Source organism: Sminthopsis crassicaudata, chromosome 2, assembly GCF_048593235.1.
Source record: "Sminthopsis crassicaudata isolate SCR6 chromosome 2, ASM4859323v1, whole genome shotgun sequence".
Taxonomy (NCBI): domain Eukaryota; kingdom Metazoa; phylum Chordata; class Mammalia; order Dasyuromorphia; family Dasyuridae; genus Sminthopsis; species Sminthopsis crassicaudata.
In genome coordinates, this window is record NC_133618.1 from 330,715,422 (window position 1) to 330,728,641 (window position 13,220).

The 13,220-nt window shown below is 33.1% G+C and overlaps 2 protein-coding genes across 3 annotated transcripts in view; one reads left to right on the forward strand and one right to left on the reverse strand.

Moving 5' to 3' along the window:
* The window catches only part of ZBTB1 (zinc finger and BTB domain containing 1), a 21,950-nt gene extending 14,709 nt beyond the window's left edge, over nucleotides 1-7,241 (forward strand). The window contains exon 2 of the mRNA XM_074290355.1: nucleotides 3,773-7,241. Within this exon, the coding sequence (XP_074146456.1) occupies nucleotides 3,793-5,934 (2,142 nt within the window). The 5' untranslated portion in view covers nucleotides 3,773-3,792 and the 3' untranslated portion in view covers nucleotides 5,935-7,241. The remainder of the gene's footprint in view (nucleotides 1-3,772) is intronic.
* The window catches only part of ZBTB25 (zinc finger and BTB domain containing 25), a 93,525-nt gene that overhangs the window by 44,803 nt on the left and 35,502 nt on the right, over nucleotides 1-13,220 (reverse strand). The window lies entirely within an intron of this gene.

Sequence of the window (13,220 nt, forward strand, 5' to 3'; positions counted from 1 at the left end):
CACATACTACCAGGTAGCCATGATCTTTGAACTACGTTGCATTATCAACGTAGGGGCTTTCCAAGAGGATTTCCAAAATCCCTTCCAACTTTAAATTCTCAAGAGTTGGGAAAAAACCTTAAGGGTCACAAGGGCCCATTCCTACCTGAAGCATGCTATTATGGTATCTAAGGGATAAACAAATAGGTGGTGATGACAGTAAGGCCTGTCATGGGAACCCCTGTTTTGCAATGAAGAAAATGTATTCAGTTATTGACTTAAAGAGTTTGGGCTTTGAAACAAGTGAAAAAGATGAAAGGAAGGATTTAGGTTCCAGTCTACCATTTATTAGTTAACTACCACCCCACAAGGATGTTGCTGAAATCAAAAGGAAGTAAAGCACAGTGTATCATTTGGCAAACCTTAAAGCTCTGTACTAGCTCTGTACTAAACTATTAGCATTATTTTACATGATCTATATAAACAGATCGATGTGGACCTAGATAACAACTTGGGATCCAATCTAAAGAAAAAATATGATCTGCCTGAAGAAATTATTGAAAAGGGCAGCAAGATGGCAGTGTAGATAGACCACCAGACCTGAAATCAGGAGGATCTGAGTTCAAATTTGACCTCAGACACTTAACATTTGCTAGCTGTGTAACGCTGGGCAAGTCATTTAACCCCAATTGCCTCAGCAAAGAAAAAAATTAGTTATTGTAAGGCTAGGAAAAAATTAAGTAATTGTGTTTAAGGGGTAAATTTATTGAAATGATTTTTTAAAATATGTATTCCATCAGGATAACTTTTGTTGACTCAAGATCCATGAAAGGATTTTGAAATTATCTAATCCTGCTTTTCATACATGCTTGCTGTTCAATCAAACTAGTTTTTTTTCCTGGACCTCACAAATTCTGTCACCCATCTCTGTGGCTTTTCATGGGCTCTTCTCCATGACGCAATATTTTCTTTAAAAAGTGTAATTTATTACAATTGTAATTCATACTAAAATATGAACCAATCATAAAAATAAAAAATGTAGCATACATATTTATAATATGACCACAATCATATTAATGTGTTGAGTGGGTTTCTTTGGGATTATAGAGCTTCTTAAAATGTGGAATATTTTCTCTATTTCTGTCTCTTGGAATTTCTAGTTTCTTTCAAAGTTTATCTCAAGTGGCACTTCCTAGTTAGTCATTTTCTGTTTATCACCAGCTATTAATGCCACTCCCTCTCCTTTCTCTTGTCTTGTCTTTATTATGTAAATATTAGTATAGATACATATCGACTCTTTGAGGCCTGGGACTTTTTAGTTCTAGTCATATCTATCCCTAGTGCCTACCCTAGAACCTGGCACATAGTAGGTATTTTAAGAAATATTTGTTGGTTGATTGATTGATTTTATAGATTAGGAAACAAAGAATTCCTTGTGATTAATAGCGTGGTCATGATTCTTAGTCTTCTGAAAGGAACATATTTCAACATTTTAAGACTTGGAATACTTTTTTTCTCATTTGTATTCTCCTCTTTCCATATTATAAGTTCTGGTAAAGCATCTTTTGCTTTTTGTATCCTACAACTTCGGCTAAAACACTAGCAGGTATATAATGCTTTTTTCAATTAGTTGACTAATCTAAAAATAAGATCAGAATTTTACTTTTTTTTTTTTGGTAATCAGTTATCAGCCACAGAGTTGCTTATTTATGTGACAGTATATGAGAATCACTTAAACACATTAAAATGAAGCTAGGTCTAATTAGTAATTCTATATGAGCTTTTGGCTAACATTAAAAATCACATCCTGTTATTTTCTTTGTATGTGAAAGTCAATACAAATACAAATATCACAGTAGCCTACTACAAATTCTATTCATTTTTGTCTTATCATATTTTATATATTGATTACTAATTTATTTTCCCTTTAAAAAATAAATTTTCATTCATTTAGGAGGAGATCTTAAAGTTTTAAATGTGTGGTTGATTTTTTGTTTTCTGTTTCTTTTTAAGACTACATCTCCCTAAGTGGGAAGTACAAGCCTCTCCTGGGCTGATAAGTAACCGCTCTCTTTTCAGTTTGGGCCAGCCAGTTTATTCCCTCCTTAAATAGGATATTTATTGCATATTAGTCCCTGACCTATTTTGTTATCTGATCAACTCAGAATTAGCAAACTCAAATGATTCACTAACTTCCGAGTCCTTAGCAGCAGAGATTAGGGATGTGACACCATCACAAGCTAAATGTCAAGCTTCGTAGCAGAAAGTTACTAACCTCTAACTTGGCCTGAGTTTGAATCTTACTAATTTCAAATTATTTCAGTACTTTAGTGCATCTGTAATCTAACTGAAATAAGTGACAGCCCATCCATATTCTCTCATGATGTGGGAAGATCTGTTCACATTACATAACAGATCTTCCAGAGTCAATCCTTCACCATGCTAGAAGTCTTCCTTTAAGTCTTTTTGTACTTTTAAAAATATATTTATTTATTTAAAACTTGAATACAAAATTAAAAAAAAAAAACATTTTCATACACACAGCATCTTTTTATATTTTGAAGGTAGCAGTGGAGCACTCAGAATGTCCATTGTTACCAAATAGCAAAATACCTATAAATTTTGCCTATAATCAAAGATGGCATATTTGTGTAATTTTTAGCAAGTCAGCTATAGTTTGAGATAATAGGTTGAAATACTACACTAAAGAAACTTGAGAAATAGTCTTTTGTGTACCATCAACAGCACAGTGAGGAACCCATTACTTCTGTCTTCTATGTTCCTCTCTGCCTTTGTGAGAAAAATGAAGAAAGGGAAGACGACGAGTCTCTATAGATACCTATTTATGCATGCAATAATACATATAATATGTGTGCACACATGCATATATACATATAAATGTGTTTAATGTGGTAGAAAAGGTGAAAAATCAAAAAATAAATTTTGATGGGGAAGTAAAGTTTGCACCTAGTTTGAACTGTTACTCTGATGACCTTTTTTTGGAATAATGGTTGTTTCCAAGTTGAGTGCAATAGGTTCAGAAGTTTTAGATAAAGCCGCTTAAAATTTTACTTCAAATTAAATTGTATCTTAATTTTTTATAGCTTTGTATGAGAATAAAGATCTCTAAAATTTGGGACAGTTTATTTATTTAAAATTAAATCTGTGTTAAAACTGCCAGCCATCTCCTTCTAAAAGTTCTGCTTTCTTAAATACTGTTGAGCAGTATATGTGATGATCATTTCTTTAAAGAATCAAACTTGGATCTTTTAGCAAGAGGATGTGGGTCAGGGAAGGTGGAGGAGATGAGGAGTGGGCTGATAACCAAACCACAACAAATAAAGCCTTAATATCTGTTTGCAATGATTTGTTGATTATCTTTATAATACTATAATAGTTAACCATTTACTTTGGCTCTCTTTTGATTTGAATTATTATTATTTTCACTTTATAGTCTTTTCATCCCTCTGAAGCAAATGTCTTTTTGTGATCTTTTTTTATCCTCTTTAACATTTATGTTTATTTTCCCCAACATTATTTTTAATAAAGCCTAAATGGCATTGTCTTTTGATACATATGTACACATTTCTTAATTATATTTGTGTGTGTGTGTGAATCTGAAACAAGGGGATTTCCTCTATTTTTATATAAATGGCTTCTAATGTATATTTTTATATTTAAATTGAGATATTCCTAACTTGATTACAATAGGAAGTCAAATTAGTCTAGTTTTATTTAAAATTATCCTGTAGTTTTTGCTGCCTTTTCTGATCTTACTATTTTTTTTTAATAGGTCCATAATTAAAGTAGAAGATGGCAAGGCCTAGCCACAGCAGCTACGTCCTTCAACAGCTAAACAACCAAAGAGAATGGGGTTTTCTCTGTGACTGTTGTATTGCAATTGATGACATTTATTTTCAAGCACACAAAGCAGTTCTAGCTGCTTGCAGCTCTTATTTTAGGATGTTTTTCATGAACCATCAGCACACCACTGCACAACTGAATCTTAGCAACATGAAAATTAGTGCTGAATGCTTTGATCTAATTTTGCAGTTCATGTATTTAGGAAAAATTATGACAGCCCCTGCCAACTTTGAGCAGTTTAAAGTGGCAATGAACTACTTACAATTATACAATGTTCCTGACTGTTTAGAAGACATACAGGATGCAGACTGTTCTAGTTCAAAATGTTCATCTTCTGCTTCTAGCAATCACAATAACAAAATGATATTTGGGGTACGAATGTATGATGACACTATAGCTAGAAATGGCAGTGAAGCAAACAGGTGGTGTGTGGAGCCAAGTTCAACGGTAAATACATCCCAAAACAAAGAGCCTGATGAAGAATCTTTACAGTTAAGCAACTTTCCAGAACAGTTATTTGATGTATGTAAGAAAAGCTCTGTCTCCAAATTATCTAACCCAAAGGATCGTGTGTCACGGCGTTTTGGAAGGAGCTTTACCTGTGACAGTTGTGGTTTTGGTTTTAGCTGTGAAAAGTTATTAGATGAGCATGTGTTAACCTGCACTAATAGACATTCATATCAAAATGCAAGGGCATACCATAGGATAATGGATGTTAGAGATGGAAAAGATAGTAATACTAAAACTGACTCCTGTGAAAAGGATTCTTCTAAAACATTTTCTGTACAAATAGACAAATATAGAGGGGACACAAGCCAGGCCACCAGTGACTCATCATCAATCACTGGAAACAGAAAAAGCAGTGTAGCAGAGTCTGAAGTAGCTGGTGAAGAGAAGAGCAGAGCTGCTGAGAGGAAAAGGATCATTATCAAGATGGAGCCAGAAGATCATCCTAAGGATGAATTTAAGGACTTCAATGTTATTAAAGTTTCTGATAAAGACTGTAATGAATCCACTGACAATGATGAATTAGAAGATGAACCTGAAGAGCCATTTTATAGATATTACATTGAAGAAGAAGTCAATATGAAGAAAAATGCTAGGAAACTTTTAAAACCTCGGATGTCTGTAAACACAGATGAAAGAAGCAGTTTGGAAAACACAAGGCACCCTAACAAGGACAGTCCTGTACAAGGGGATACTGAGGGCACATCATGTGAACTGTGCGGACAAACAATAACTGAAGAAGATTTGTCATCTCATTATTTATCAAAACACATAGAAAATATTTGTGCTTGTGGTAAATGTGGTCAAATACTAGTCAAAGGCAGGCAACTTCAAGAGCATGCACAAAGATGTGGAGAACCCCAAGATTTGACAGTGAATGGGTTAGGAAACAGTGAAGAAAAAATGGACATGGAAGAGAATACTGATGAGCAATCTGAAATAAGAGATATGTTTGTTGAAATGCTAGATGATTTCAGGGACAATCATTTCCAAATAAATAGTCTCCCCCAAAAGCAATTATATAAACATTCTGCATGCCCTTTCCGATGTCCTAATTGTGGTCAGCGTTTTGAAAATGAAAATCTAGTGGTTGAGCATATGTCCAGCTGCCTAGACCAAGATATGTTTAAGAATGCTATCATAGAAGAGAATGAAAGAGATCATAGAAGAAAACACTTCTGCAATCTTTGCGGAAAGGGATTTTATCAGCGTTGTCACTTAAGAGAACACTATACAGTCCATACCAAGGAAAAACAATTTGTTTGTCAGACATGTGGCAAGCAGTTTTTAAGAGAACGTCAGTTGCGGCTACATAATGACATGCACAAAGGCATGGCCAGATATGTCTGTTCTATTTGTGATCAAGGAAACTTCCGAAAACATGACCATGTACGGCATATGATTTCTCATTTATCTTCTGGGGAGACTATATGCCAGGTCTGCTTTCAGATATTTCCAAATAATGAACAGTTGGAGCAGCACATGGATGTTCATCTATATACATGTGGAATATGTGGAGCAAAGTTTAATTTACGAAAAGATATGAGATCTCATTATAATGCCAAGCATTTGAAAAGAACATAAGTGATTTCCTACTGTAAGAATATTAACTTGATGTCAAACAAGACACCAAAGCAAGGATTATGATATATTAGTATTTGATTTTAGAAGATGAATTGTTGGGGGAAAAGCGTATTTTATGATCTTTTAATTCTTTGTTTAGAGTCATTAAGCATATACATGTTTTATCATTTTGACTTGTTTTTCTGTTAATAGAAATTTTTCTGTTTTTAGTTTTTGCCTTAGCTATGATTAAAATTACTTTTAAATGTAGATTAAAAGCACAATGTTATCCCTTCAGTGACTTATTTAGCTCCATATCAGTAATATGGTGATTTCACTATTTTCCATGTTTTTCCTTAAATTATTTTGTGAAATTTTAAATACAACATCAATGGACATCCTTGATTTTAAAAAAAATTTAAATAAGGAAATCAGTTCTAAGATACTAGCCGCTTTGCTAGTTAACTTCTGTCAGTACACCATTGTTGTTATTCTTATTATTAATGAATTTCAGATTTTGAAGTTGATAATCTACTTTATGATAGATTGGTTGAGCTAAATTTAATCTTTACAATTTACATAGGCTAGAACCATACACTGAAAAAGACCAAAAGAGGTGAAAAAAATGAAAAAGGGTGAAAAACACTTGAATGAATTTCATTTTAAAAGTGCACTGAGTAAAGAAACAAATAACTTTACTCCACCTAAGTAATGGGGATAAACCAGTTCTGTGATAAAAGTTGAAATATTATATTGATGTTATTTCTCTAATGTTGAAATTAAATCAAAATATCCTCAGTTCCACACTACTTTAACTTGATTACTTACTACTTATAAGTGGATTTTTAATAACATTATTGCCTAATTAGCCAAAGTAAGATGATTTTTTTTCTCTTTAAAATTATATACTTTTGAAGCTGATTTTTAAAAGATTGTAGCTAAACCACTGCATATTAATAAAACTAATAAAAATTTTAAAATCAGTTCTAAATATGGTTATTCTATAAAAGCACAAGGCTTGAAGAGCAAATATTATTATCTTTATATATTATCTAAACTTTGGAGAAAACATAGGGCAAATACTAGTTTTTAATCATGCTATTTCTCTGTCATGGGCTTGTACAATTTTTGACAATGCCAAATATATGCATATGTATACACATCTCTGTATGTGTGTATATCTATCTATATCTATAAAATGATGTGGTTCAGAGTATAACCTAAAGTGTATTATAGTGAAATCAGTATTATTGTTAGATGCTAAAGCAGGGTCTATTTAATTACATGTGAGCTTAAGATATTGACATAAAATTTATCTATTAAACACCTTATGAACTGTCATGTCATTTTTTAAAAAATAAGTTTATTGCCTGGACCCATTTAAATGCATGATACAAATGTATGGTGAAAAACATTTCTCAAAACATCATTTTACAATTTGAATATTATTTTGTGCACATAAATATTAATTTTTTAATTGTTTAACATTGAAATTGTAAGGTACACAAGTAAATAGAAAAGGTGGCTCAAAGAACTGAGATACTAACAGGCTTGGTTTAAAGAGAAATATTGTAGAACACACAGTGAAAAAGACCAAAAGAGCTGAAAAACACTTGAATGAATTTCATTTTAAAAGTGCACTGAGTAAAGAAACAAATAACTTTACTCCACCTAAGTAATGGGGATAAACCAGTTCTGTGATAAAAATTGAAATATTATATTGATGTTATTTCTCTAATGTTAAAATTAAATCAAAATATCCTCAATTCCACACTACTTTAACTTGATTACTTACTAAGTAGTGCTGTGGAGAGGTGCCAAATAATACAGGCGACAGCAGAATTAGAACAACAATAAGAATTTTTTGAATGGCATAACAAGCAACATAATAAAAATAAATATCCGGAATAAAACAAATAAATCTATAAGGCAGAAATGTTTCATGGATATGATAGAAAATGATTTAGCATTAGATACTTTCCAGATTAGAATATTAACATGGCATAGAATGTTACTAAGCATAATCATCTAATATTGTTTACAAAATAATAGATTTTCAGAATACAAATCAAAAACAAAATTGGGAATATCAAATCACAATAGAGAACCTAAAGAATAAAGTCTTGGGGCAGTTAGGTGGCGCAGTGGATTCAGGCCCTGAATTCAGGAAGGACCCGAGTTCAAATGTGGTCTCAGACACTTAACACTTCCTAGCTGTGTGACCTTGGGCAAGTCACTTAACCCCAGCCTCAAAAAAAAAAAAAAAAAAAAAAGAATAAAGTGTTAATGACAAATGTAGGCCTCTGGAAATAGTTTTTAATTTTAGGTAATATCAAACAAAATTAAGATTTCAGAATTGTGATTACTATATATTATTGAGTGTAACTTAAACATAATTTTATCTTACAATGCCTTACACATAAATAGGTGATAAACAAATATTTGTCAGTTGAATAAATAAGGAGGCAGCACTGTGCAATACAGATTGCACTCCAAATCCAAATGTTGGATTTAAACTTAGAAGTGTAATTTAATTCTCCCCTTTTCTACCAAATAACCTGTGCGACCTTTTAAGCCTTTCTTGGCCTTATTTCACCCTGACTAAAAAGAAAAAAATTAGAATGATTTCAAATAGTCACTTCAAGCTCTAAAGCTATCTTTGAATGAAGAATCATCTAACTCTCTTCCAAAATGGGGCTGCTAATCTTTTTTTAGAAAGCACTACTATTAACATTCAGATAGCAGAATTTAGTTTAGAATAATTTGATACCCTAGCCCATTAGACTGACCTGCCAGTAGCCAGCAAATAACAATGACAAAGATTTCTATTTTTTGAAATTGAAGTGTCAAAGAGGTTAATAAAAAGGTTAAGTGGATGCTCATTTAAATGTGGTCTCCTTTATTCCCTCATTGATGACTATCCCACATTATGTGCACAGCAAAACACATTACTTTTTTTCCCCTACTTTGAAACTACCTTAATAGACATTGGAGCTTTTAATGGTGGATTTTTCTTGCCCAGGAAGACAAAGTATTAGTTGATAGAATGAGTGTTTAACAACACTCATTTATTAACATTAATAGCTGCAGTTTGTCATTTGTAATGTAACAATAGAAGAAAATTAAACAGTGTTCTTACACCTAAATCCACTTACCTCTTGCCTCCTCTCATACTGGGAAGATTCTCCATTCAGCCCCTTAGTGTGACTTCAGCCATAAGGAGATGCAATAGGGAGCAAAGAGTTCGATATCAGCCTGATTGGACTTCCCTTGGTCCTAAAATGCTTAAACACTAAACCTAGAGTCACAGTGAGACAAATATTGTATCTTGCATATTATGCCTCTTCTTTATTTCTCTTAAAATGTCTTATTTTTTTCAAGTAAACACACTCATTTATTAAATGCTTATTATATACTAGTCAGATAGCAAGAAATCTTGGAGAAATATTAGGCAGTTCCAGAGTTTGTCAGTGATGGCTTTATAATTTTGGTGTGTAGCATAATGAGATTTCTCAAAGATTAATGAAAGTGGTCCAGGGATAACAGTCATATCAGGTCTTAGATGATGCTATACCTCTCTCACACACACTTTAAAGTGAAAATATCAAGTAGAGGAACAATATACATAGTAAATGTTACCTTGTGTACTTAAGTGAATGTGAATAAGATACAGGAATCCTAAAAAGTTTAGTGATAAAAGTATGAAAGGACTAGACGACAGCAAAAATGTATGGGATTTCAGGGTTCTAAGGATCTTAGAGGCCATCTCTGTAGTCCAATCCATATCTGACCTAGAATTCTCTCTCTCCCTCCCCCCCCCCCCACCTCAAAGATCATCTCCATTAACTGGACATTGGGTCTGTTTAAACCTTTTAACTAGATACTATTTCTTGAAACAGTTCTTACTTTCATATACCTCTGTTAGGAAGTTTTCTCCCAGCATTAATCCCAAATCTGCCTTTCTTGAACTTTAATCCATTTTTCTCAGTTCTGTCCGTCTGGGTATCAGACAAAATGTATAATCCTAACAATTCAGCTTTTCAGACATTTGAAGTCTTTGATGTTCCTAATGCTTCATGTCAAAACATCTTCAATTTCTTTAGCCAATTATCACGAGACATGTTCTTTCTTTACCATTATGGAAGTTCTCTGGATATTCTCCAACTTACCAAAGTCCTTTCTAATATATGAGGCCTATACTGCAAACAGTCTAATTGGGCCAGAAGATAATCATTTCTCTAATCACAGACCCTAGCCTGATGTGCAAGTTGATATAGTTTAAAATTGCATTAGCTTATTTGGCTGGCATATCAGACTATTCACTCATGTTGAGCTTGTAGCCCAATAAAACCTTATCTTTTATCAGTGAACTAATGTTTAACAATTTTATTTTTGAATTTAAAAAACCATTAAGTATAGGAACTAATAAGTTTCTCTAAGTTTAGATAATTTAGCCTGCCAAGGCTTATTTTTAACCTGTCATCCACTATAGGTCTTCCTGACTTCAGGGCTGGTGTACTGCACTACCTAGCTGCCCCTAATACTAGTTTTTTAAAACCCCTTGTAACACATATATGAGTGTGGAGTCAAGAGGTCCTGGATTCAAATCCCACCTCTACCACTATATTATTTCATTTCTTAGGACCTCAATTTCCCCATATGTAAAATAAAGAATTTGACTAAATGGCTTCAATTGACCTTCCTATATCTAAATAAATGGGGCTCTTCTTCCATGCCTACCTATATTATCTATGAGATCCATAAATCCAGGATTAAAGATGTCTAATACTTTCAATTCTGTTCTATTAAGCAAAAGCACAGAAAGTGTGTTTTGATGGACTAGGAATTAAAAGTCTTAGCTCTACACCTAATTATCTTTGTAATCTTGGATGTCATTTTACCTTTGGTCCTCCTTTGGTAGTTTAGTGGTTTGGTGAAGAGTGCTGGGCCTACAATCAAAAGGCCTGAATTGAAATCCAGCCTCTGATACCTACTAGCTATGACTTACCTCAGTCAGTGTCAGTTTCCCTATTTATAAAATGGGGATAATAATAGCACCTATCTAGCAGAGTTGTGAAACTTAAAAGATATTTAAAAGGTTTTTTACAAACTTAAAAAGTTACACAAATGCTATTCATCTGTATAAATAACATTAACATAATATTTTAAGGTTTTCAAAGCATTTTATCCATTTTCTCAAAATAAATTTGTAACAAGCACCAGAAAATGGGTTGAGAGAGAACCTCAAATTCAAGGAAACTCATCAGTAGTTCCCAATACCAATGAAATCACGATTCAATGTTACTTCTCTCTTCCCACCACTTCCCCCTTTCAAAAACAAAACAAAACAATGCTGTGAAGTAGATATGGATATCATCTTTATTTTCTTTATGAGCCAAGAGGCTTATAGCCAGATAAATAACTTGCTCATATTCACATAATTTGTAAGTCTCAGAGGTGGAATTTGGACATGTCTTACCTGATTACAAGTGTTCTACCACCACACTACACTGCCTCTATAAAATGGGACTACCTAATGATCTCAAATCACTTCCAGCTCTACAATAATATTATTCTACATTCTACAACCAAGTGTTATGCACATAATTAGTAGACATACCTGTTTTTAAATTCTTTTGTTTTAAAAAATACACAATTATCCTCAATTTAATTCAGCCCCCTTTTGTTTCTACAGTGAGAGAGAGTAACAAAAGAATGAAAAGGATGCTAAGAATCAGAGCTTTCAGATTATCTAGAAACAACTTTATACTGTAAGTATGATATCCTTTGTATAGTGACCAACAAGGAAATATACTACTGGAAAGAATTAAATTATGCCAGTATTGACATTTTTACTAACAATGAAACCATTAAAAGGAAGGAAATTTGGAGCTAAATGGAAGGATTTTGTTAGGCAATTAAAAGAAATGGCATAGTCAATTTATGGTACAGCTAAAGAAATCAAGAAACATTGCATAGACACTTAATTATCTTGCTTTGTGGTATACATAAGTATTTTTAAAAGTACACCAATGAAATAATTATATTTACCAACATCTGATGGATGATACCTTCTAATAGAGAAATTCTATGAAAAGACCCTCCCTATATATATTTTAGAACCCAGTGATTTCAATGCAAGTTGGAAAATATGGTTTGGAAGAAACAAAAGAAGCTAAATGTCTATAGGCTACACAAAAGCCATATATATATCACTAATATTAATATCATTAATAGCTTTTTTCAAGAAGAGAGTTGATAGACAATGGATATATTAAATACTGAAATATTTTTGACGGAAAACAGCTTATTACTGGTATGAGAGTTACTTTCCAAATCATTAATATCCGAATCAACAGACCATTCAAATGTTAGTCCGGGAAAAGATAAATACCAAATTAGAATTGTAAATATGCAATTAAAATAACTCCAATCTGAGTTATTTAAACAAGATATTGGTAAGTAAAAGAGGGAAGAGGGCTAGAAGGACCAATATCACTACTCATTACTAATATTTGCTAAGGAAGCATCTTTAAGGACCATGCCTAGGTGAAGGGGTAGGTCAGTTCTCTGAGAGCCTCCACAGCTGTAATCATAACACTTGAAGGAGTTGCAAAGCAGCCTTTGCTGATGTAGATGTTCCTGGTGGATTGGGAATAAGATAAATTAGAGGCAGAGAGAACAGGAGAGAGGTCAGAGAATTCAACTGCCTCTCAGTCTCATCGTATCATCATCATCCTCTCACATGAAGAGATTCACTGCACAAGTCTGAGTTAGACCTCCAGCAGCCACTGGCAGGTGGCTCCCATATCACAAGTATAATGCACATATAATTTGCCACAAGGAAGACATTTGTGTCTAAAGTCTTACAGGATATTAGGAGGATAGAAGATATGAGTAGTAGAATCTCAGAAAACAGCAAAAAGCAGTAAAGGGGAAAATATTTACAAAAAAATTTATGTAAGATACCATCCTCTCAGTCACATAGGTTTATAATTATTTAATCTTTTCTCTTCTTCACATTCCTTACCTAATGAATTACTTATTCTTATTGATGTGTCCAAAACATTCTCCCACTAAATTATCTTCACTCACATAGCTACCATCCCAGATCAGACCCCAGTCCATTGGTCTACTTCCAGTCTCTTCCTTCTCCAATTTATCTTCTACATAGTTGTCAAAACACAGATCTAATCAGATCAGTTTTATTTGAAAACCTTAAATGACTTCCCATTACCTATAGAACAAAAGTTCAGTTTAATTAAAATCCCTGATCTAGCTCCCACTTATCTTTCAACTTTATTCCA